The 24290-nt window shown below is 39.8% G+C and overlaps 5 protein-coding genes across 10 annotated transcripts; 1 reads left to right on the forward strand and 4 right to left on the reverse strand.

The window, feature by feature from the left end:
* Positions 1–271: 271 nt before the first annotated feature.
* On the reverse strand, positions 272–9001 carry LOC124197608 (serine/threonine-protein kinase DCLK1-like). 2 transcript variants are annotated; one of them, XM_046593133.1, is made up of 18 exons: positions 8535–8979; positions 8090–8319; positions 7556–8029; positions 7128–7496; positions 6953–7030; positions 6580–6676; positions 6373–6450; positions 6139–6308; positions 5981–6078; positions 5869–5920; positions 5681–5806; positions 5470–5616; positions 5013–5402; positions 4818–4946; positions 4234–4665; positions 2994–4085; positions 808–2565; positions 272–716 (listed from the first exon to the last, which is right to left on the reverse strand). In XM_046593133.1, exons 1-15 carry the CDS (start codon positions 8617–8619, stop codon positions 4624–4626), a joined length of 2565 nt encoding a protein of 854 aa, XP_046449089.1. In that variant the 5' UTR covers positions 8620–8979; the 3' UTR covers positions 272–716; positions 808–2565; positions 2994–4085; positions 4234–4623. The 2 variants fall into 2 exon arrangements, with proteins under 2 accessions (XP_046449089.1, XP_046449088.1); XM_046593132.1 differs by lacking the exon at positions 4234–4665 and having other exon boundaries at positions 8535–9001.
* Positions 9002–9401: 400 nt separating this feature from the next.
* LOC124197610 (T-complex protein 1 subunit beta-like) lies at positions 9402–12197 on the reverse strand. The gene is made up of 9 exons (XM_046593135.1): positions 12018–12197; positions 11607–11780; positions 11283–11548; positions 10881–11184; positions 10699–10826; positions 10319–10493; positions 10085–10262; positions 9811–10014; positions 9402–9744 (listed from the first exon to the last, which is right to left on the reverse strand). The coding sequence occupies exons 1-9, from the start codon at positions 12018–12020 to the stop codon at positions 9572–9574; spliced, it is 1605 nt and encodes a 534-aa protein (XP_046449091.1). The 5' UTR covers positions 12021–12197; the 3' UTR covers positions 9402–9571.
* A 425-nt stretch (positions 12198–12622) lies between these two features.
* Positions 12623–14214, forward strand: LOC124197614 (CCR4-NOT transcription complex subunit 7-like). 5 transcript variants are annotated; one of them, XM_046593148.1, is made up of 5 exons: positions 12623–12738; positions 12846–12962; positions 13046–13355; positions 13420–13837; positions 13906–14214. In XM_046593148.1, the coding sequence occupies exons 2-5, from the start codon at positions 12947–12949 to the stop codon at positions 14026–14028; spliced, it is 867 nt and encodes a 288-aa protein (XP_046449104.1). In that variant the 5' UTR covers positions 12623–12738; positions 12846–12946; the 3' UTR covers positions 14029–14214. The 5 variants fall into 5 exon arrangements, with proteins under 5 accessions (XP_046449104.1, XP_046449102.1, XP_046449103.1 ...); XM_046593146.1 differs by having other exon boundaries at positions 12639–12738; positions 12846–12971; XM_046593147.1 differs by having other exon boundaries at positions 12714–12962.
* LOC124197609 lies at positions 14140–17501 on the reverse strand. The gene is made up of 10 exons (XM_046593134.1): positions 17265–17501; positions 16683–17201; positions 16049–16610; positions 15584–15953; positions 15352–15523; positions 15139–15285; positions 14941–15075; positions 14705–14873; positions 14474–14631; positions 14140–14395 (listed from the first exon to the last, which is right to left on the reverse strand). The coding sequence occupies exons 1-10, from the start codon at positions 17367–17369 to the stop codon at positions 14228–14230; spliced, it is 2505 nt and encodes an 834-aa protein (XP_046449090.1). The 5' UTR covers positions 17370–17501; the 3' UTR covers positions 14140–14227.
* Positions 17502–17821: 320 nt separating this feature from the next.
* On the reverse strand, positions 17822–19911 carry LOC124197612 (probable ATP-dependent RNA helicase DDX49). Its single transcript, XM_046593143.1, has 9 exons — positions 19758–19911; positions 19494–19687; positions 19297–19430; positions 19128–19233; positions 18956–19060; positions 18714–18880; positions 18485–18639; positions 18227–18427; positions 17822–18154 (listed from the first exon to the last, which is right to left on the reverse strand). Exons 1-9 carry the CDS (start codon positions 19837–19839, stop codon positions 17862–17864), a joined length of 1437 nt encoding a protein of 478 aa, XP_046449099.1. The 5' UTR covers positions 19840–19911; the 3' UTR covers positions 17822–17861.
* Positions 19912–24290: the final 4379 nt, after the last annotated feature.

Below are 24290 nucleotides of genomic sequence, written 5' to 3' on the forward strand. Positions count from 1 at the left end.
TCGTAGTATAAAGCGTTGCATTAGTACGCGGGCGGGAATAAACACGCCACGCCAACCAGTAAATGTTCCCAGTCGAACTACAGCAGGAAGAAATAATCCCATGACACGGGCACTTGAAGTTCAATTCGGGTACAACGTGGGAGAACTAAATATTTTCACAAGTTTAGTGCCCCAACAATCGATTTCTGAATAAATAAGCTTGACGTGCAAAAACCTAAAAAATACACCAACAATAAAATCTGCAAATATCAAAACACAGACAAAACTGTGATTTTAATTTTAAACTCGTCGATGTATTTTGCGAACATCTGTGTGCGAAACCATGTAAAACCCCCAAACAAAAGAGAAAAAACCATCTTGGAATGGTACCCCAAAACCCCCAAACACATCCCAGAAAATAAACACTAGCAAGAAAAACTATACAAATTCCCCACAACATTACACACACAAAAAAAAAAATGAAATAAAGAAAACGCCCCATAAAAAAAAGACCAGAAAACAAACAAACAGAACATCAATTTTGAAAATAAACGAACGCGGAATTTTGGCTCCCGTCAAGGAAATTTCCGAATTTCTTCGGTCTCCGCTTCACTTGGATGCGCGTAACTAGACGAGCAATAGATCTCTCTCTGGGTTTGAAACGTAGAGAACAAAAGGGGAGGTGAAGACTCGGGGAATCGAGGGCAGTCAAAATTTTTTGGTGTTTTCAAAATTAGCTATACATAAAAACAATATTAATATTAATAAAAAAAGAGCATGCACACGTACTCCATTCCGAAAGGAAACGAGATATTAAACATAACTCACACAGAAGGGTGAGGCATGGACGACGGCATGGAACGACGTCGGTTTTGAAGAATGTGCTTTGAGGTATTCCATTTGACATCCTGGAGTTGACGCTGGATTAGGTGGATATGGCGAAGGAATGCAGCATTGTGTTTGCGCTGGGCACGGCGGAAGGCATCAAAACGGGTTTGAAGTTGAAGCAATTGTTGGCCTTGCGTGGGCTTACGCACCTTGGAGGCGGGTAATTTACCTTCATCCAAATCCTTTTTGACTTTTTTGTCGCTGGTTTTGATGACTTGGAGAAGAGGATTAGGATCTTCAAATCCGTCCGGAGGTATAACAAAGACAGCAGCATCGAATTGAGAAATTTGTTCGTGCGGACCGTTTTCTTGCTTAACCATCCATCTGGAGTGAGAGGCCCGACGACTAGTAGGAGCAACATAACACCTGGCGAGATCTGCTCTTTTAGCTAAAAGAGGATTCATTGCTTTGCCGAAAAGCCGGCTGACCACGCGTTGGTTTGTCCAATCCAGTTTAACGTCGAAAAACAGACTGAGTGCTCTGGCAAAGTTTCTCCTCGTTTCCTTAACCTGAGAGAAGTGGGAGTGCAATTCAATCACGACGCCATTCTTTAGCTCCTCAGCCTTTAGTTTCTCTTGGTTCGTTGGAAGATCTGTCAAGTCAAAAACATTGGAAAAGATGCCGGCAGCTGTGCAAAACGGGCCAATCTCGGTATAGTTGGTTACTGGTTGCATGGCGGACTCGGGAATCGACGGCGAAAAACCAGCGACATCACAAGAAAATTCTTCAGTAGGCTGGATGGTAATCGAAGGAGTTGGAACAGGAATAGATCTGAATTTACAAACGGCATTTTCGGAATGAATGGTTATTAAAAATTCTTCTTTTTCTTCTTTAGTTTCTTGAATCGCTTCAACTGCATCAAGGGAGGAAATCTCTTCGATCATTTTCTCCACTGGTAACGTCACGATGGCGCTATCCGGGATACTGATGTTTCCGGATCGACAATTCGACTGGGTATCACTTTTTCCGGAGTTGATTCCAACTTGAGGCATAAACTCTGTTACTGGTTGAAATTCTTGAGGGTCGATGCTCATTGGATTTTTTTGAGTATTCTTAGTCAGAAAAATGAGACCAAAATTCTTATTTTCTGTTGATTCGGTTGATTCTGAAGGGAAGTTGTTTAGCAATCGGTAAAGCTGACTGCTGCAATCGGGCTGTTCAGGAGAAAGTGACGGGTGTTGCTTGTTCATTTTCTCAACCTGCTGCTTCAGCTCCTGGGCTTCTTCGTTTACAGCAAAGCATCGAGTTCCACCGAAATTGTCAATTAACTGGACATAATGCCAGTCCTGAGACCCTTGTGCAGCAGAAAGACTGTCAACGTCCATTGGAGTATGTTGGCCGGAAACCGGTTGGCTATCAGCTTCCTTCATCCGCGAGATCTCCTCTTCAACTTGCTTTATTCCGGAATGAATCAGGTCATAAGTTAAAATGTTTTGATTAGATTCAACTCCAGATATTATCTCCATGTTAAACTCGCTGGTAGGAGTTATTGTTTCAATATCAATATCTCCATTTGACTCATTTCCCAAATAACAGCGAACATAATCAGCACACAAATCCATAATGGGACCAACAGGATGGGCATCAGCTGAATGTTTGACAGCTGAATAGCTGTTATTCGGGGGCTCATGTGGATGTGGAATAAAAAAAGAAGGTTCTTCCTGGTCATAGCTCCATTTGAAATCCATTTTTCTATTTCTAGATATTAACAAAAGTAATTATTTTAGAATTATTCCACTAGACCATAACACAGCGGCAATATGATGTAAACATGAAGATACCATTTCTCATAAAATGGCCATTGTAATGATACAAACTTTTACTTTTTAAACGCTGACTACTCAGATATAGCACATGGAAATTTAGAGCAACAACAATGCCTTTGTTCAACAGAAAAAATCAACACGAGTTAGTTGAAATTGAGCATTGAATTGACTGCTATGAATCTCTTACATTCTCATCAAAGATCTTAAACCCAAATCATGGCAATCTCCAAAACAGCAAAGAAACTTGCAAAGGATCATTAATGGTGGGGATATTCAGAGAAAAAAACGACTGAAAGCACGTGGGCGGAACGTGAAGAGTGAAAACGTGCCTTAAAAGCTGAGTAACCATGATATTTTTACCTGTGGGATTTCACTGTCCTTAGACCAAGCTCGAATTCAGCACTTTCTTTTAATAAAAATAATTACGTGAAGTTGTTCACACGGAAAATAAGATCCTACCTCATCAACATCCGTCCAAGTATTAACCTTACTTTGAAAACCATAAGGCGAACTTGCTTCCACTAACATGCCCTAAGGGTTTCGAAACTAACTCTAAAATTGGCCAACTGTGGCGCTGAGTGCAGGCGGGAAAATTTCTGTTTCGATGGAAAAATCATTGGCGGGAAAACTTGTGAATTTCTGTTTCGAGGGAAAACATTTTATTGTGGCATCTGTATATTGTTGATTGATTGCTATTTCACATAAACAGTAGGATAACTGTTGATTACAATGAAGATAGCTAACTCAACTAATGGAAGAGAACAAGTTTAAGGGATGGGCAGAAAGGGGTAAATATGAGAACTTGCGGAACATAGAGGGGGAAACGACAGCTTTAATGAGACATCAAAATATGTTTTCAATTATTTTTTTTTCAATCACTTCATAAAAAAGGGCAACCGTCAAGGCAACTGTCGTGCATCATTTACTCTTATTTTCCCCCATTTTCTATTGAGGAGAAAACCCAACAAGTTAACTCTAATTGCATCTTTGGTTTAGAACTGCATACTTCTTCAATAGCCTTCCCCCCTGCTTTTTCTATTTCAATAGCTGCCATCTAAACTTTTTTACCATCTGAAGAACATTTTTAGGTGCAACTCGGATCAGCATTCATGCATCTACCATAATCCTGCACGCTACTAGTGTACACAAGCTTGTACAAGAAAGTATCAAATACGGTACAAGCAAGGGTAATAACTTGTGCAACATAAATCAATGCCTTTTTGACAATTGGGCCTCAAAATAAAGGGAAAATACGTTGCATGAATGTCTCGCTTTCTTCCATCAAGCGTGTTCGTTGCAGGCTTCAAGACATCTTCGTTCTAGTAGTAGTAGGTGTCGATCATGCGATCAACTGATTTTGTTTTCCGAATTTCCTCATTTTACTAGTGGCAATCTTCGTCGCGGAGATCCACATTTCCACATAAATTTCAATGGCATCTCCAATGCTGTAGTCTGAAAAAGAAAGAAAAAAGAAACGATTATGTCGATAAACAACTACTGTATCCCTTTGTCCGGATAAAAGAATTCGACACTTGGGAGGATAACGAAGAAATAATATTAATAATAAATAAATGAAAACAAAACAAAACAATCCACTTACGATGGAGGTGTTTGGGTTGAACTGGCAACTGAAGAAGGGTATAGGGGAAAAAATAACGCTAGTAAAAAACGAATCCAAACGAGGCTGGCAGAAGTGGGTGCTGAGTGGTGTGGGGGTTGAAGTAGACCCAGGAGATAGATGTAAGGTTAGGCACAAGTTTAAAACTTAAATCAAGACTAGAGTAGTGCAAAGAAAGAAGAGATATCAACGAGTTGAAAAAATATCGTCAATTTAGTGAGATAAAAAATTAAATGTCCCGACGAGAATTATGAGAATAATAAGTGACTCGAATTTAGAGTTAGATGCCTAGAATCTTTTCGAGGGGAATCAGGTTTGGTGTTGCTTCTAAGGTAAACAGAAAAATCGAAGGGGATATTGGTGCAACCCAACTCAGAGCACTTGCAACGAATGGAGACAAGGTGTCGATTCGGCCTAAAAAATCAAATGGCTGTTATTCACCAGTTATCATTAACCAGCATAAACCGAATTAAAAATATAAAGAAATAAAAACATTGGGTGGTGGAAAAAAACTAAACACGAATAAACGGAGAATTGAGAAAGACACCGTACAACTAAAGACCTACAGTGATAAGTGACTTGGGTGATTTTTTAGCAGTAACTTGTGCAGCTGACAATTCAGTCGCAGAATGACTTGTGTCAAAATGAAGTCCTAAACGACTACACTGTTGAGTGTCGGGCCAATCTTCATCCTCCTGTGAATAATAAAAAAAAATTAATTGACTAGCCTATTTAAGAAACTTGTACATTCAAAGACAGACCGTTAACCACGGATGTTGGAGAACCTCCAACGCAGAAAATCTCAGCTCAGGATCAGTTTGGAGCATGAGCGTAATCATGTCTTTAGCCATCTGGCTAGCATCATCCCAATATGGCGATGCAAATTCAAAATGTCCAGCCAAAATAGTTTCAAAAAGCTCCTCTTGATCATTGGTTGGGCTCACGAAAGGTGGATAACCACATAGTAGGATAAAAACAATAACTCCCATAGCCCATACGTCAACTTTCAGCCAGTATCCCGTCTCAAGAAGGATTTCGGGAGCCACGTAAGTGGGTGTACCACAAACCGTGTACAGCAGTTGATGCGTCTCTTCAGCTAAACCAAAGTCGCCTAGTTTCAAGGAGCGCATTCCGTCTGGTAAATTCACGACCTAAGGACAGAATTTAAAAGTTCTTAACACTTGAACGGTTCCAATGATCCAACAATGTAAATCTTACAAAAAGGTTCTCCGGTTTCACGTCACGATGGACAATATTGAGCGAATGGAGATAGGAAAGGGCTGAAGCCAAATCCGACGTCATTCTTTTGGCTTCCGGTTCACTAAACTTGCCGGCAGCTGCAATAGCGTCAAACAAGTCGCCACCCTGTTTAACATGTATGAAAAAACATGAATTTAACTCTCGTATTTTGAATATCCAGGTTTCTTACCTCCACAAGTTCCAAAACAAGACAAAGAATGCTGTTGGCATCTATGACATCATACAGCTTAACCACATTTGGATGTCTTAAACGACCCAAAACTTGAACTTCGCTTTCGAGTACCACTTCTTTACCCTAGCAATGAACCGAAAAATAAATTACCTTTTTATGTTTAAAAGATAATCTTGATTTCTTACTTGGCAACGCTTTTTGTCAATTAACTTCAAAGCATAACGATCTCGTGTTCGCCTATACAAACAAAAACAAACTTGTATAAACCTTGAACAACAAATAGAGTTGATTTCTTACCTGTCGATTCCCTCACGAACAACTGCGAAATTACCGTCCCCGATAATACGTCCGATCTCATAACGAATTTCGACTACTATTGGCACATCCACGACCATCTAATAAATATTCACCCATTAAAAACTTGCACGTTATTATTGAAATGGTATTAATCAAACCTGATTGGAAGAAGCCAGTTCATCCGGATCTTCATAAACACGTGGAAGGGAAGAATCACGGGGTCGATGATCCACATCGACTCCTGCAACCCCTCCCACCGCGCTTCTCGCCATGCTGGCCCGCCCATTTGATGTCGAGCGATGATTCTGAGGGGTTCCTCCACTGTAGCCTATAAATATATCCGACTAAAATTAGATGGGAGGAATCCCCAGACTTTCGTAAAAAGGTGTCACCAGTTCTAGAGCTGCCACTCTTCCCTCGTCGTGTGTTCATCGGACTGCGAGCGATAAATGGCGGAAGATATTTGATCTCTAAAAATAAGTTAATGAAAAAGAATGGTAAGTATGTAGTATGTAAGTATGCGACAAAGTTCTATGTAGTGAAACTTTCACACCAGCCAACAGTTTCATTTTAAAACAGTAAGTTAAGTGCATAAATACCGTTGGAAGTGAGGTCAAAATCATCGTGGGAGAACTTCTCATTGCCATAGGCGATAAAGATGAAATCCGGCCCAAAGAAATCAGCCAAGCATCCCACCTTAACATGTACGCAAGCCATAGAAAGTAAGATTCAGACTTAACACGTTCACATGATCGGGGAACCACAAGTTGGACTATATTTTTCCAAGAACACAAGGTGTTATTATGTGAACTTTGAGACCGTGAAGTCAAAAACTTTCCCCAAATTAATTTTACGACGAAAAAGTGTTCAAAACACCCAAGAATTCTGTAATAGCCAATTTCCCCCCTAATAGTCCACTACAAAAGGGGTAAGGGGCTTATAGGAATAACACGTTTTTCAAGGATATTGTACCTGTCTCCCATCTGCTGTGTACAGTTTCCGAACGGTTCCTGAATCTGGTCGGATTGCCTCCGTTATATCGCTCAATACCTTCGGAAAAGAAGATAAACATATCAGAATGAGGATACTGAAGAAGTTTAGACTTGAACAGATGTGTTTCCGTTATTAAACAAAAAGTACTATCTACCTGTTCATAGGTAAAAGCTGTTTTCTTGTTGAGTAGGAGTCGAACAGCTTTGCGGGGCCGACTTCCATTTCGAATAATCGTAATGAGGCGCGGCTTCATGTATTCCGCCCAGCGAGGACTACTATCTCCTCCATTTGCCACAGCAGCACCGTACCCACTGCTGCTCAGACCGTTGCTATTATTATTTACGTGATTTTTACTCCTACGCTCTTTCCAATGATCCAAGCCGGAGATCATTGATGCTTCGCGGCAGATGGCTCCTTGCCCATAAGTGATCCGCGACCTACGCATAGCTGTAGTTCCAACACACTTGTTGTATTCGAGTTTCTTAAACTGGTCAGTGGATGCACACACGTAGCTTTCACCATCCTTTAAAAAAAATGCATAAATATAAAGTAAAATCCAATCAATGAAAAAAGGTATCTCACCTGTAACTCTTCGATCGTATTGATTTTACTACCATCTGTGGTAAATATTATTCTGACTCCTTGGTGGAGATTGACTCGATCGCCAACAAGTCGGTTTAACTCTGACAGAAGAGAGTCGAAGGTGCGGTATTTTTCAGTTGAGACGGCCAATGTAACGCCTTTGAAGAAACGATCGCCGTTGCGGTAAAATTTGACCTTGCGAGCTTTTTTCTCGGCTGACTTGAGTGCCAACGGCTTTCGGTTCTTTGCGAGCTTGTCGTTGTTGTTGCTTGCACCAGTAGTTGTTATGAGCGAATGCGTCATCAGCTCACTGATCTCTTCCCTACTTTTTTCTGAGCAGCTTTCTTCACTTGCTGAATAGCTTGGAGCATAGAGACTCAAACGGTCTCTACCGTTTGACAGACTGCTACTACGGATGTGGCCATTTGTACCCTTTGAATTCCTTCTTTTTACTTCCATTGACTCATTAGAAAACTGCATAAATGTTTCATTAGTCAGATAAGCATAGCAAAATATTTTTAAAAGTTTAATCACCTGGTCTTCCTTCAGTGGAGGATTTCCAACTGAAGAGCTTCGAATTTCTTTAAGTGAGACAGGTTTCCCAAGTGAAAGCCTGTGCTTACTATTAGCAGGTCTTTGTTGAGCTGATGAAGGTCTAGGAGGTAGCTGGATTTTGGGAATCATGGACTTTGGACGATTTCTTGGTAGGTGTGCTGGACTATTTCCTGGACTGGTCTTTGTAGAGCAATCTGATGGTACAGAACCTGAAAGTTACGAAACAAAAAAGCATGAGTAAGAATAATGTATACTGGCAAATCAGCACTACATGTTATGAGAAAATCAACCAAAGAATCATGTCGTCAGAGAGGACTGGCCTAAAAAAAGTAACAACCACACAATGATTTAAGTTTTCTAAAAATTGGCCAACTTTTTTCTCAACCACGACTATCAAAATTAAAGAAGCTGAACAATTTATTACCTTCAGCAGAGCAAGAACCTGAGGAAGAAAATGAGCTCTCGACTGAAGGTGGGGGTAGCAATGACTTCACTTTTGTTGCAGACATAGTTCACTAGGCACAGATAGGTTTCCCACACTAATGAGTCAAATTTCCCACACATTCAGTGTCGAATGCAATGGCAACATATTATTTTACACGGGAGCAAATCACACCATAAACAAAAACAATAGCCTTTCAACATTTATGTAAACGGATTCCACTAAAGTTCGGTTTAATCACTATTTCATCGTATGCTTATTACGATGAAGTTTTGTAACACAGTTACGTCAAATGTACGGCGGCAACTACCAACAGTTGAAATTGAAGTGCACAATAGGAGGAAGTCCTTCAGGCAAAACGGACTTTTCAGAACGGAAGGCAATCAGCACCCTTCATGCCTCTCTGCCATCTTAAGACTAAATAAAAGTGCTCGCTGCTCAGTTGCCAAACAAACAAAGGAGAGTCGTCCCAAGGGAAACGAAAATTTTCTTTTTCCGTATTCGACGGCCTCGCCGGTAGGGCGAGTTGCCGAAAGGGAGTTTTTGGGTTTGAGTAAGTGAACTATAAAATGATAGTCTGAAAGCAATTTGTATTCCTTCTTCTGTGTAAACGAAAAATAAGTAGCTGTTGCTTTTAGATAAAAATTTCGGCTCGAAAAAGAAACTGGAAAAATGGCTTCACGGGCGAGAAAGCTTGACACACCAAGCTCTAATGAGATTGTGCTCACGTTTCCATTTTTAAGTCGTACGGAAATACCATAGCTTTCTAAAGAGAAGCCTTTTAGTATATTAGAGCTGGATTAACTAACAGAGCAGAAACTAATATAAAAAAGAAGAACAAGAATTAACTTCTTTTACTAAGCAATTGTTCAGTGTATCAGCTGTAGTAGATTATAGGACCAGTACAGAAGGACGAAGCAAAAGAGTGGGCTCGAGCAAAAAGAGCGGACCACTTAAGGGGGGAAAAAACTGGATGCGAGTTCAAGTTAGGACGTAAGCTGTGCATCGACAGTGCAACTTTAACAATGACTCCTGTCTTGTTCACGACGGCGAGGTGCTGCCTTAATGATGTCATCAACGCGAAGAATCATTTCAGCCGCTTCAGCTGCTGATACAAGCACCTGGCGCTTGACAACGAACGATTCAGTCACGCCCAACTGCTGCATACAGTCGATCTTGCCGAGATCCATATCTATTTACAATCAATGAACACATTTTAGAATTGCATGTGCAACATGAAGATTTTCTGACGACATACTTAGACCAAAGGTGGCTTTCCCTTCTGAATGTGCTGCTCGGAGCTCTGACACAAGTTGGGCTGAGTCATAGCCCGCATTGTCGGCAATCACGACGGGTAGCTGGAGAAGAGCGCGGGCGAAAGCCTCCATAGCCATCGATTCTTTACCCGGAGTCTTGGCAGCCAAAGCATATACTGCCATGGCCATGAGTACTTCGCTGCAACCTTGGGATTTTGAAATAAAATGGTAAAATCCCAGGTGCACGACGGATAACATGGAATACAAAAATAGTACCTCCACCGTAGACGGTGCGTGTTTCCTTAACAGTCGAAGCTAAAACACACAGAGCATCGTGAATTGAACGTTCAGCTTCATCAAGAATCTGTTGGGTTGCACCACGCAACACAAGTGTGCAAGCTTCACCCAATGGAACGCCAGAGAATCGCAACAATTTGTCTTCACCAATCATGACCTAAAAAACAAATTACGTGAGTTCTTCTTTCTACCAGAAAGTGAAAGTTGCTCAACCTCTTCGATAAGATCACAGCGTCCAAGTTTGACAAGTTCGGGATGGCCAAAAGTAGAGACGATTTCACCTCCAGTTACCAACGCAAGGCGCTCGATACCATCAAAGTCGGCGTGTTCCACAGCCATAACACCGGCATCAGCGAACAGTTGTTCTGGGTAGTTGTAGATCAATTGTCTATAAAATCACACAAATAAAAAATTTTTGATTTAAAAATCAACCATAAATTATAAAATTTACTACAGAAATTCTAGAATACATGGATAATAAATAAGCTAACTGACAGAATCTCAAATATTTCATAAACAAACAAAAGAATTTCTGAAGCCATATAAGATAGCAAATTTCAAATTAATGAAAGAATTATGAAAGAATGACAAACCTGTTGATAAAGACGGTGCAATTGTGCTTAAGAATGAGCTCAATCTTCTCCTTCATCTTTTCTTTCTCAGCCAACTCTAATTCTGCAACTTTAGCAACGGAATCAACGCGGATACGTGAGCCGAAAACCTAAAAATATGGATTAAGTTCAAATTCTTTGATAGTCATCGAAGTTTAAATTACTTTGATTTTATCTGTGTCCATGGGTGTATTGGCAATAAGGATACGGGCATTTTCAACCCTCTTTGGTTGGTTGACTCCCGGTTTCTTGTCAAGCAGAAACCCAGTGTCGAGGAAGGAATCTGTGAGGGTACCTCCTTGCTTTTTGATGATTTGAATAGCTTGAAGGTTACCTGATCCTTTCAAACGTAAAACTGCGTCGACAGAGATCTTGGCAAAGAACTCTTTGTGCTGAGAAAGAATTTTTGAGCTCAAAGTCGTTCGAGCAATGTTCATTAAATCCTCGCGAAATTTAGCTTCATCTTTCCTATAAATGAAACGAGATTTTAAAAAAAATCAATACATTGATCAAATACATGTTGTGTTGGTCTTTTGTGCAAAATGAAACTATTATGTCTATCTTACCCATTATCAATAGCTGCATTAGTAAGAGCCTCTTTGGCAGCCTGAGAGGCCTTACGCCATCCAGCAATGATGGTTTGAGGGTGGAACTTCATTTCAACAAGCTTATCAGCTTCACGCAAAAGCTCTGAGGCCAGGACAGTCACTGAAGTTGTGCCATCCCCAACTTCAGCATCCTGGGTCTTTGACATGTCTACAAGGACTTTAGCTGCAGGATTATCAACTCCAACTGCTTTCAAAATGGTGGCACCATCATTTGTTACTTCAACCTAACAAAGGAATTTAATGACTAAGTAAAATCAAGCACAAGAAAAATCTTAAACCTACTTGTCCTTCATTGCGGCCAACACCAACAAGAATTTTGTCCATGCCCTTAGGACCAAGAGTGCTTTTCACCAGCTCACCAATGGCAATGGCACCAACAAAACAGGACAAGCGAGCAATTTCAGCCTTCTCTTCTTCACCCTCATGTTTCAAGATTCTGGTTGGGTTGAGTGAGACCTAAAAAATACATAAAGTTATAAAAGATTACATGATCATTTGGTTCCATTTACTCAGAAAGAAAAAATTCAGTATGAGCAAATTTACATATCAACCATGTGACTTTCTGTCAAATGACAGTACGCCATTAAAACATAAAAGAGAGAAAAAAACCGACTTTTCACAATTGATTATTGAAAAGTGAATTGCGACTTTGATACAGACAAGTAAATAAACGAGAAATGACGAATATCGTACCATTTTTAGATAGCCGGCTGAAGTGATTCGGTTCTGACTTGCAAAATTACGTTCAACCACAAGCACGAGGACTTCTCTCTGTGGCAGAAAGAAGAAAGGTGTAGCTGGAAACCGTTTAGACGAACCTGATCCTTTGCCGCTGGACGTCGCCTCGGAGTCACACTAAAACGCGGAACGTACATGCAAAAGATTCAACTTGAACATCATATAGGCCCTACCTGCGTGCGATATCTGCAAAAATATTAAGTTTGGCATTACTTCCGCCAGATTATTAGATTGGAACCAACGATCGAATTTGGAAGTACGGTTTGAAGTTAGTCTCCAATTAATTTGTTTACAACCTATTTTAGAGTTCTTACTCTGAGCAAGTTAGCATCTTACAAAGGCAAGTATTTTTGGTTTACGTACTCCTTGAAAAACATAATTACTTGTGAGTATTGAATAATGTCAATATGTCCTTTTGTTAATCGATTTGTCTTGCGTTTTCAACATTTGTAATGAACGAAAACTCCCGCTCCGCAGTTCAATTTGACGTTTTAGGGTTGTCGTTCACTCGTTCCATATTTTTTCCGTATTTTGTTTCGCGCTTTATTTATTAAGGGGCTATCGCCGCATTTCGTTTGTCAGCTGTTTTTTTCTGTCAAACAATCTATCGCTATTTTCGAAGATGGCACCACTGTATATATATAGAGGCTGTTGTAAAACTCGGAAAACATTTCAGGTGAAGTTCCCACTGAGTCGATGTGTCAAATATCATTTTAAATTTAACCTAGTGGTGTTAATATCGAATTAATTGTAGGGTTCTTTTATCAATTTATTGTTTTGAAGGCTCGAGTGATGTGCTGCTGGATATGCTAGTTTATACGAATTTGATTCTTTGTGTAATCTAGTGTGATCACTGGGTTTCTGAAACTTCACTATCCATAGCCATGCCAACTTCAACTGGTATAAATCGTAACTAGCTTTATTTATTTCATTAAATCAACTTTCTAGGACAATGATTTTTACACTTTTACTTTTTTAAATAGGAAATATGCATCCTAGTAATGAAGAGTGTGGGATTCGGGAAGTCTGGGCTCACAATTTGGAAGACGAATTTAGACATATACGCCAGATTGTACAAGCATACAATTATGTAGCCATGGATACTGAGTTCCCAGGAGTAGTTGCCCGTCCCATCGGTGAATTTCGCAGCCCTGCTGATTACCAATACCAGCTTTTAAAGTGTAATGTAGATCTTCTGAAAATCATACAACTGGGCTTGAGTTTCCTGAACAAAGACGGCAAAACACCTTCTGGGTACACTACCTGGCAATTCAATTTCAAGTTTAATCTTGGGTAAGGTTTCTAAACCAAATTATTTCTCATCTGAAGACTATAAATCTTAATCTTTGTTTAATAGGGAAGATATGTATGCACAGGACAGTATAGAACTGCTCCAGAACTCTGGTCTCCAATTCAAAAAACATGAAGAAGAAGGCATAGACCCATTAGATTTTGCTGAGCTGATGATGACTTCTGGGATTGTTTTGATGGATAACATCAAGTGGTTGTCATTCCACAGTGGATATGACTTTGGCTATATGTTGAAAATGTTGACTAACCACCACCTACCTCAGGAGGAGAGTGAGTTCTTTGAGCTCCTGAGGATTTACTTTCCTACCATCTATGATGTCAAGTATCTCATGAAGAGTTGCAAAAACCTAAAAGGTGGTTTGCAAGAAGTAGCCGACCAACTAGAACTTGAGAGAATCGGTCCCCAACATCAGGCTGGTTCAGATTCCTTACTAACAGGAATGGCATTCTTCAAAATGAGAGAGGTATAATGGCATTAATTTTTTTCAATTCATTACGGTTAATTAACTTTCATTTTTACGCTTCGTTCTAGTTGTTCTTTGAGGATAACATTGACGATGCCAAATACTGCGGTCACCTTTACGGATTAGGCAATTCTTTTGTGGTCAACGGTAACAGCTTCCACGACAATGGCGATGCCACTAATTCGTCTTAAGCGATATCTCACAAACACACTTCATTAGTTTTTTTAATTTTTAAACCGAGAAACCATTCTTTGCGCGGAATGATTCTACTATTCAGAGCAGAATTATTCAAACACACAAAATTGTAATGAAGATATCTCTGTATTTCAGACGTTGCAAAAAAGGTTCCACCAATACAGACCTGTGTATTTCTATTACTAAAATTGTTCATTATTTGTTATCCTCGAAGAGTTTGTTCTTGCCTGAAGACAAATCATAGATAAATTCTTGAATTTTCTCTAGCTTAGTGAGTTTCTTCTTGGTCTCTTGACACGATTTCTCAGATTCGATAAGTCGAGCCTCCAAATCTTCACGCACCATTTCGGATTTTTTGATTGCCTAGAAAGCACATGGAAATTTTCAATTAAATAACCCCGATAGTCCGATCCCGATATCTTCTTTAGTTGAACATTTTACCTGATTCATAGAGATGATTTCTCTATCCTTTTCTTCATTTTCTTTCTCTTTCTTACGAAGCGACTTTACAAGGTTATCACTGTTAGTCTTGATCTCTTGGAACTCATTTGACAGTTTGTCTAAATCTTTCGATTTTTTCTCGTATGCCAGCTTTGCAGCTACAAATTAAAGATAAAAATAATTGGCATTAATCTCTATAGAAAAAAATTCTATGCACATCTATGTTATTACCTTCCAAGGATTTTTGCGATTTCTTAAGTTCTTCTTCCATATCTTCACCTTTCTGAACAAGATTTCTAATTTGTTTCAAGGCCCCATCGAGCTGGGATTGGATCTGATTCGTTTTTTCAGTCTGCGCCACTTCAAATTTATCCTTTTCCCTTTGCAATCTCTCACGCTCCTAATGAATACATTCAAAGGTTTGTTGGTTAATTTTTTTTCCTGCTTAAATGTGTGTGTAGGTTTACTCTTGTCCAGTCATGCTGATTGGCTCGTTGCGTATCGGTCATTTTTTCAAGACGCCTCGAAATAGCTCGGTTCTCCGACTCTTTGCTTTCAATGAGTTGAGTTTTGCTGAGGAGCATAGCCATTATCCGTTCATTCTAAAATGTAAAACAAAAATAATAAAACGAGGGAAGATGTCATATTTTGAAATCCTGATTTACCTCAGCTCCAATTTGAATGATATTTATTTTTAATGAATCGACTTCTTGTTTATACGAATCCAGCTGGTGTAGCAATCGAAGTTCTTCCCGCTCTCGTCGTGCAATTTGTAACTCCATCAATTCAACCACGTCGCAATTTTTCATCGTCTGAATTCATAATTTTTTTTTTAGATATCATACAAGCATGTACCAAACTTAAGCAGATTTTATTACCTCCCAAAATTTGTCGTGTTTCATGTCTTGTGTGATTTTGTCCAGTTTCTTTATTTGTTCAGGAGACATGGTCACGTTCAAAATTGAACGGTTTACCAATGGATCCTTCTCATCGGTAACGCTGCCACGTCGGGAGTACAACTGATCCATAGCATACGACAGACCAGCTAAGCTGTTAAAATATCGTTAAAATCATTTCAATAATAGAACTGTTGTCTCAAATTAAATTTACCTTTCGCGATTAAACCCTACTGTACCAATAAGAGCTAAAGCGTCTTGTTTGAGGTGACAGTCACCAAGTACGATTGCAGATGCTAGGCACTGTTGCACATTAGGTTTTGTCAGCAAATCACTGTAAATTGGTAGTTGGTCTCTTTCTCGGAAAGCAATATCTCCGAACAGTGTAAGACACTGGACAACAATGATTCTAGATTCTGGAGAATAACGTGAAACAACGGCAGGATTGGGGATGAGGGTCAAGTCGGAGTTCTTCTGGTCCACTTCTTCGCCGAAATCCGTAAAAACGGAAACGATTTTGACAAAGGTTTCCGGTTTGAGCATCGATGCAACCCGGATGTTGGAAGGTTGAACTTTGTAAAGCTGTGCAAAATTGAATCAACAAGTTAAGGAAATAATGTTCAGTATTACAATTATGTGTAAATAATCTTAATATGTATAAAATTTTTGAAAAGGATATTTTTTAGAATCTGCAAGGCATGTCCAAGAATTTTGCAAGATGTCTTGCAGGCAGGATTCTTAAAATCGTTCAGTTGATTCACAACTAGACGATCGAGGCTTTCTTCGTTTAAGTTAAGGCTCGGTGTGATGTTTGTTAAATCAGCCAAAAGTTCAAGTAAATTTTCGTTGAGGGCGGCGTTCGTAAGAAGTGGAACGAGGGCCGGGATAAAGGCTTCGGTGAACTCCTTGTTGACAACAAGCTGAGTACGGAGTATTTTTGTTGTGTAGAACAAAATGCAGTTGGCTGCATCACTGGCATGTTGAGATGAAGTAAGCAATTTTGGAACAAGCTTGAACAAGCCTTCCAAAGAACTCTGTAGTAGCTGTTGGAAACGATTTGCTTTCAGCAGATCAAGGATTAGGCGATCACGTGTCATCCACAGTAAAATACAGCAACTTCGCTTGATCATTTTGGTGTTACTACTCTTGAAGCCGACTGTGAGTGTGTCTAGTACTGTTTTTAAGTAATTGGTCAGCATTAATTCACTGATTGAACCTATTGCCAGAGAGCTAAAGAAAACCTAAAACAAATAAACATTAAACAATCATCAATTATATCTTATTTTGAAATAATTTTACTGAAAGATTATTACCTGAGATGCATACAGTTGAAGCAAAAGGTTATCTGCTTGCAATTGGACAAGGTATTGGTGCAAGTCTTCAGAACGATTTGTCCTTTGCAATTCATTGACCACAACATAGTTTTCAAAGCATAAATTGGATAAAACAGCAAGCAGATGAGGTAGTGTGTAGTCTGATTTCTCCAAGATAGCACTAGTAAGATATTTTAAAATATTGCTAAGCCAGTACCCTGATCGGTCTACAATTATTCCATCAGTTAATGTCTCTAGCAAAGAGAGCAATAAGACAGCTTTATCAGATTCCAATTGCCCTTGAAGATAGTGGGAGAGAACTGGAACAAATTGAAATTGACAAAGAAGCTCACAAATAGAAGAATTTGAACTCAAATGTTTGACCATATCTATTCCCTTCCACCCCAAATTAGATTTGTTGTCGCATGTTCTTAAAAGCTCTCTAACATTGATAAAAAATTCTGTAGTATATCCTTGGGGAGTATCAAAAAGTGTAAGGTTTTCCATAAGACACAAAACCTAAATAACAAAAATAAATGAAAATGTAATACTTTTTCCTATCCAAATCATTGAAGCAGTTACCTGAAGGCACCTTTGAATTTCGGATTCATGTCTTTCACTCTTCGATCGGATGTAATCAGGAACTAAGGTAATAAAATTTTGAATTGTACGGTTTTTCGAAGACATTTCCTAAGATTAACTGGAATAATCCTTCCAAGCTTCTCATAAATCAAATCATCCAAATTTTTAGGCAAATATTTAGGTGACAGCGACACGACTTGGTCAGACACGGTTTTGTCTTTTCAAAAAAATTAACGTTGCCAGGTTAAAATAAAAGGATTCCATCGCTCGCACGCCGCCGCCCCTTCTGCGGGCCTGCCGCCTCGGCAATTCTGTTAAGGAGCTTGGTAAAAACGCACGGTATTTGATATTTTATCAGCCATCAGCAATCTGAATGTTTGCGGTTAATTTAGAAATGTCTACCAGAAAAAAAAAAAAAAAAAAAAAAAAAAAAAACAGGCTATTCTAAAGAAAATTAATTGATCCGACAGACATTAATCAACTCGAAAATGTCAGCATTAATAAAGTTGGATGAAAACGATGAGCCCGTTTCGTCAAATCTAAATAGCAAAAAAAAAAACGATTTGAGAATTGTATTCGTCGTTAATATTACAAGCGTTAATCCGATTCAACAAGAATATTCGTGGCAGATGAGGTTGAAGCTTCTTCTGAATCCCTTTTCCGGGAGTCTCTGCTTTTTTTAAATTTAGAATTCTTGTCCCCTTTCCTCCTTTTCCACTCGATATCAGCCTCGATTTCGCGATCGGCTTCTTCAGGACTAAGCCCTTTCTCTATCAATTTCTTCCTCTTATTGATTCTTTTCTTTTCACCAAAATCTTGCTCGTCCAAGTTGATTTCCTGCTCTCTTTTCGTTACAGCCACTTGCGTTAAGATTTTGACAACTTCTTTTTCTGTCGAGTATAAAATAAAATTTTTAAGATGTTACTTCTTCGACTTAAAAATAAATTTCAGCAAATCCATACCTTTAATCTTGAACTCTTTAAGCTCTTTACAAATGCGCCCTTCAATAGCATGGAGCAGTTTGATATCGTTGGGGGTGATTAACGTCAGTGAAAAACCTCCTCTACCGGCACGAGCAGTACGACCGACGCGATGCACGTATTCTTTGGGGTTTGAAGGAACATTGTGATTGACGATAAGCTGAACCGTGGGAATATCCAGTCCTGAAACATTCAAGAGTGTTTACAAGCTCGTGTTAAAAGAGAAGTGAAAGTATTTACCTCGGCTGGCTACGTCGGTAGCCACAAGAATTTTGACGGTATTCGAACGGAATTTTGTCAATGTAGCTATCCGTTCGCGTTGACTCATCATGGAATGTAGGCACAAACTCTGAAAGCCCAGTTCCAGTAAAGTCATGCTCAAAATTTGGCAACTCCTTTATAATCAGAGAAATAGATTGGTGTTCTATTTTAGATATCACTTGGGTTGTTAAAGAAAATGTTATATCACCTGCATGTGTCTGTAAAAACTATAATGGATCCTTTGGGTTTCTCTTCTCGGAAGTTTTGGACAACGTGAACCAGGTATCCATCCTTGAAATCCGCTGGTACGAGAATATACCTTTGATCCAGCTCTTCCACTGTCGCAGTTTCAACCGGGGCCGACCACATGAATGGCTATTAGAACATGACGCATATTTTTAGTGATGCAACGACTAACGCTCTAAGAAATATACTGAAGATTTTACTTACTTTATTTAATGCGACTTCGCGAAGTTTGTTCAGTGTATCTGTTATGGTGGCGCTAAAGAGTAATGTTTGTCTTTTTTCTGGTAAGGATTGAAAGATGATCTGCAACTGTACCCAAGATTTATGAATCAGTAATTGCTGGTACTTAAAAAGAGTGTGTAATTCTTTTCACAACCTGCTCATCAAAGTTCCCTTCCAGTAACCTGTCAGCTTCATCCATCACTAAATATTTAATAGTTTTAAAAGAAAATGTTTTGCAGCTTTCCAAGTGATCTGCTAGTCTTTATCAGAGAAAATGCTAAATGAAGCCAAAAGGAACTGTAGTAGAATGAATAAAAAATTACCTGCCAGGTGTGGCAATGACTATGTGAGGATGATTTGAAAGTTCTATGCCTTGATCCATCATTCCCATGCCACCCACAATTACTGACATTCGTAAATTGATTGGCTTCCCGATGATCTGAAATTGATCTGCAATCTACAAAATATTTGGCATTGATAGTGTTGTGATAGCAAAAGTAATGAAAATAATGTAGCCTACTTGATACGCCAACTCTCTTGTTGGAGTCAGAACTAGAGCGTAGATGCCATAAGGATCTTTGCTCAGCGTTTGAACTATGGGTAAGGCGAAAGCAAACGTTTTGCCACTTCCAGTTCGATCACATCCGATACAATCACGTCCATCTAATATAGCAGGTATGCAATTGATTTGTACTGGAGTAGGTTTGTCAACACCTGTCATTTAAAAAAATTTAAGTGGAAACAATCATTGATTGAGGAAATACATTTAACAGATGAGAATTACCTAAATTTTTGATTTGCTTTATCAACCATTCGTCAATTTTCAAGGAATTGAAGGTAGAAACTGCTTTCGTCGTCGTATCCATGTTTTATTTTGCACTTTCCTCCACGTGAATGTGGAATGGAACTGTTATGTTTTCGTCTGCTACTGGGTCTTAAGCGCCATTGCCAAATTAAAACTTTACCAACATCCCATAAATACAGAAAAGTCATCTCGTTCAAAAAGTTCCGAAAAGCATTAAAGCAGTTCATTATTCATAAAATATTTGCAATGAATTGTTTTCCGAGAAGGACAATGAAAAATCCCAACAGGAAACTTCAGAGTTTTATTATTAAAACTTAAAAGCCACTGTTAAACTGTGATTGAACAAATTTTGAAAAAATTCTTCAGAGAAAAAACGTTAATAGATTTCACTTCTAAATTCAGAAAAACTTCCGTATTACTGAACGCCCGTATGAATCAGGGCATGAATGATTGACTTTTTTGCACTATATACAAAATTATTATTAACGTTCCTCTGGGCCTATAATAAATATAGGGCCTAACAGCAAATATTGTTCTGGTCTTTTTTCTTTCATCAACTCTATAAATATAACCATGCCGTGCTTTGGACTGGATATAAGTCCCGTCCCGTCGTCCTCCCCGCTGTGTCAAATGATCTATTTCGCTTGTTCGTTCATCCATTATAGATGCGCATGCAGTGGACCATCAAGTTGACTTTCATTTAATCTTATTGCCCGGCTCGGCCGGCGGCCCCCAAGTTTTTGCGGCTCATCCGTCAAAACTACTTTGGCTATATGCTGGTCCTGCCTACTTCACAGATGCTTCACCGAACTATATCAATCATTCAACATCTACAGCGATATACACTCGCAAGACATGCAGTATAGACCACTGGGTCTAAATTCGTCCTATAACACCATTAATTTGTATTCAAATCTCTTCATCGAGAATTTATTCCCACAATAAATAATCTGATTAACAAGTTACCTACTCCAAAATTAAAAACTATTGACCCCTTGGAATTATAATTGAAGGCCTCTCTCCACACAACAGGCGATGGATTGCGCAATAACAGTTAAAAACCATCGCATAACCGAAGAATAGATATAGTTTCCGTAATCAAACACACACGCAGACTCACAGAAGAGAGCGATGACAACCGGCGTGATTGAATCAGTGCCGCCGGCGGCGTCCTATGAACCAGAGTGTCGCTTCCGATTTCTGTTGATGACGCGGCGACATCACCGTGTTATATAAGGCCATCAGTCCCAGCAGCAGCTTATACTATAAGGAAGGGGGGATGTGTACAGATTACAGAAAGGTAGTACATCTATACACTGCTGCTGCGGTGTGTTGTGTGTACATATACACAGGCCATATAAAAAGAAGAAATAGACAACAGAGGGCGGCTGCTCTGCTCCCTTCGCAGTGAGAGCAACGACGTTAATGCACTCGAGATTATTTCGTTTGGCCCGTAGTAGATGGATCTCTGGGGCCAATTCCCATCTGACTCTTGATGCTTACATTCTCTATCCGTACTACTGCGTATAGTCTACTACTTTTTTTTTACTTTCCGAGAGTTGTGCTGGCCCCCCCCCCCCCCCCCAAAAAAAAAAGATGTTATAGACTCCCTCTGCTGCTCTCCGGTATACAGCTAGTACTCGTTCATTCCTCAAAAGCAGCTTCTGGGTTCGCCTTTCTTCTTCTTCTTTTTCCTGTGTATGTGTGTGTGTGTTCCTTTTTGTCTAAATACGGCGGAGCAGAGCAGCACTACCGTTCAAAGACTTATAATCGGATCAAAGATATACTACCCGGCCCAGAAAAGGAGGACGAACTGCGGGCAAATAAAAGACTAGCTCTCCGACATGTCCTCTCTTAATACCAACTGAATATCAAAAGACTCTATCAAAGATAACTCCGTACCATGCATGTATTTTTCGTTCTAAAAATACAACCGACAACGATAATCTGGAAACAAACCAAAATCTTGGCTTCTTCCGGCTCTATCAAATGTAAACCAAATCATCTTTAACTTTGGCTCGGTTTTGGAAAAGAAAAGAAGTTGCTGGCCATCTTGGAGAAAGGAAGGAAGAAAAAAAGAAGTGCTGGGCATTTTGGATTTCGTCTCACGTGTGTCGCATATAGAGAAGAGAGGAGCTGCTGTTCCGCTAAAGGAAACACGAAATAAAAGTGTGGGGGGCTCCAAAAAGCATCTGCCACTTGTCAAATCAGAAAATAGAAAAAAGAAACTAGCCCGTAAGAGTATATAAGAGAGAGAGAGAGTACATATGCGGCAGTAGAGCGTGTCCATGATACCATTAGCATTTTCACTGTGAACTGCTCTCTCTCTCCGCGTCCTCCTCCCTATAGTTTTTGTCAGCTCTCTCTCTCTTTTCGATCAAGTGTCCAAACAAACTACAAAAGAAAGTGAACCCTCCACCACCACTAAACAAAACAAAAAAAATACGTGACGAGTGGAGAGAGAGCTGGGCGTTATATAATACACTCTCCAAAGAGAAAAAAAAATAGACACAAAAGAAATATAAAAAAAGGCGACGATAGAAATAGAACAAAAAACGATATCGAAGGATATATTGACATTCCCCAGAGATGGCGCATAGCACCTTTTGTTGTACATACGGAAGAAAAAAACTGATCCAGCTGTCAACACGAAGGGGATAATATATAATATAATATAATATATAAGAGAGGGGTTGTTTGCTAGTAATATTAACTCTCTTGATTATTATTAGTAGTAGTAAAATACAAGAGATTTGATTTCAATTCACAGGGGGGTTGGAGAGCTAAAAATCATGGCTCTAATCGATTAGTAATTTTAGATAGATCGGCGGTTATATTTTTTATTCAGTTTTATTTGAAAAAAAGGAAACGAATAGATTCGAAAAAATAAAATCAATGGTGTGGCGACTATACATACACGGAGGTCTATATGGTATTTGGTGGGGTTCTTTTTTTTTTGGTCGGGTGGCGAGTTGTTGATTTATGTAACCATGGCGACCGCTGGGGCCCGAGCGTGTTGCTGCTCACGGTTTCTGTGTTTTATCCGTTACGTTACGATGGAGAGAATATCAAAAAGAAAAGAAAGGAAACATTGCCGGCGGACTGTGCTGGGGCCGATTGATGACCATCGTTCCCGTTTACCGATTTCCATCAACAACCAGACCAGCACGTCCAACTATGTAGTCGGGACAGAGATGAATAAACGGTGAAAACGTATAGAGATACAATGTCGAATCGTATTGTTTTAGAATCGGGACTCTCTATACTTATTAAGGATAGACACACACACACACAGCGCCACACACATAGTTGGGGGGTCCAGCAGCAGGTCAATCCGGTCGACTGGATTTCCTATTTCGTTCCCGTCTATTGACTATGATAACCGACCAGCATTACGTATTACACACCGAAAACATCGATTGATTTTCATCTCTTTATTGGTTTATCGGCAATTTACAACCGTATACAACCGGCCGAGACCGGCGGGGAAAATATCCAATGAAAAGCCGATTTTGTTTTAAATTTGTTTTGGCGCTTAATTCAAATAGTTTTTTTGTTTTGATAAAAATAGACTGACTTAAAACACGAGTGAAAAATGATAATTAATTGACGAAAATGTGCCGACTGGGCGAGGTGGAAAGTGCCGCTCCCGATGGATAGACTCAATTGAAACGCGCAAAAACAGCCGCGGGGCAGACTGAAATGGCCAAGTTTTATGTTACACTTAAACCCCGTGAAACAAAAAAAACACACACACACACAAGTTGTGTAATGTATACGAAAAGGCACAAACCCAGCAGCAGCACTTCATTGGAAACTCGGCACAGGAGAGAAGCGTCGGCTGGAAAAGTATGTGCGAGACGGCCTGAGTGCTGCTATCCGCGTCTAGCGCGTTGACATGTTGAAGGGGCGGGCTGGGGCTGGCTCCTGTGTCCCTGTAGGCCAGCACACACATCGACTAATATATATTGCGCACGTGGAAGTTTTGTCTATAGCAAAAAGAAAGAAACACACATACAAAAAAAAGCCCAGCAGCAAAGTAAAAAGAAGAAAAAACCCAAACAGGAGCGGATGGCGTAGATATGTAGGGGAGGAGGGCCGCGATTGTTTTCACCTCTTGACGCTTTGATGGCCAAGTTTTGGTGGGCCGTATATGTGTGTGTGTCTATAGGCGAATGGCAGCGAGCGGAGAGAGCTCCAAAACTTTTCCCCACAGTTATCAGGGCTGGCTGCTCCTAGTTCCTACTGTTGTGAAGGTACGAATAGGCAGGGCAGAGATATATCCTCTGGGATAAGGAGCCAGGAGCCGATTATATAAAGTCAGCAGGAGCACACGAAATGTTTGTCGCATCGGCAACTTTTTGGGGCCGTAGTCCGCCCAGTAAGCAGCAGCAATGGTCGGCCAATAGGAGCGCTGGCTTGATTGAGTTCCAATTAAACGGCCATCTCCGCAATTTGATCAGTTGGAAAATGGAAAATGACGATTCCTCCATTGAATATAGAGAAGAACAC

The sequence above is a fragment of the Daphnia pulex genome, chromosome 7, assembly GCF_021134715.1.
Source record: "Daphnia pulex isolate KAP4 chromosome 7, ASM2113471v1".
NCBI classification, from domain to species: domain Eukaryota; kingdom Metazoa; phylum Arthropoda; class Branchiopoda; order Diplostraca; family Daphniidae; genus Daphnia; species Daphnia pulex.

Bases quoted from the DNA above. Each gene is read 5' to 3' on its own strand.
- LOC124197608 (XM_046593132.1), bottom strand. From the start codon at position 8,619: ATGTCTGCAACAAAAGTGAAGTCATTGCTACCCCCACCTTCAGTCGAG. The intron at 7,497-7,555 runs GTGAGATACCTT...TTTTTTTTAAAG, and splicing joins ATACGATCGAAGAGTTACAG to GATGGTGAAAGCTACGTGTG. The intron at 5,921-5,980 runs GTAAGAAATCAA...TTGTTTGTATAG, and splicing joins GTTCGTGAGGGAATCGACAG to GCGAACACGAGATCGTTATG.
- LOC124197614 (XM_046593146.1), top strand. From the start codon at position 12,947: ATGCCAACTTCAACTGGTATAAATC. The intron at 12,972-13,045 runs GTAACTAGCTTT...TTTTTTAAATAG, and splicing joins AACTTCAACTGGTATAAATC to GAAATATGCATCCTAGTAAT. The intron at 13,356-13,419 runs GTAAGGTTTCTA...TTTGTTTAATAG, and splicing joins AATTTCAAGTTTAATCTTGG to GGAAGATATGTATGCACAGG.
- LOC124197610 (XM_046593135.1), bottom strand. The intron at 11,185-11,282 runs GTAAGATAGACA...TTTCATTTATAG, and splicing joins AATGCAGCTATTGATAATGG to GAAAGATGAAGCTAAATTTC. The intron at 10,494-10,698 runs GTTTGTCATTCT...GTGATTTTATAG, and splicing joins TGCACCGTCTTTATCAACAG to ACAATTGATCTACAACTACC.
- LOC124197612 (XM_046593143.1), bottom strand. From the start codon at position 19,839: ATGGATACGACGACGAAAGCAGTTTCTACCTTCAATTCCTTGAAAATT. The intron at 19,061-19,127 runs GTTGTGAAAAGA...TCTTGGGTACAG, and splicing joins AAGGGAACTTTGATGAGCAG to TTGCAGATCATCTTTCAATC. The intron at 18,881-18,955 runs GTAAGTAAAATC...ATGTTCTAATAG, and splicing joins GCGAAGTCGCATTAAATAAA to CCATTCATGTGGTCGGCCCC.
- LOC124197609 (XM_046593134.1), bottom strand. From the start codon at position 17,369: ATGTCTTCGAAAAACCGTACAATTCAAAATTTTATTACCTTAGTTCCT. The intron at 15,076-15,138 runs GTAAATCAGGAT...TTTACATTTTAG, and splicing joins TCATTCAAATTGGAGCTGAG to AATGAACGGATAATGGCTAT. The intron at 14,874-14,940 runs GTAAACCTACAC...TGTATTCATTAG, and splicing joins ATCAGCATGACTGGACAAGA to GAGCGTGAGAGATTGCAAAG.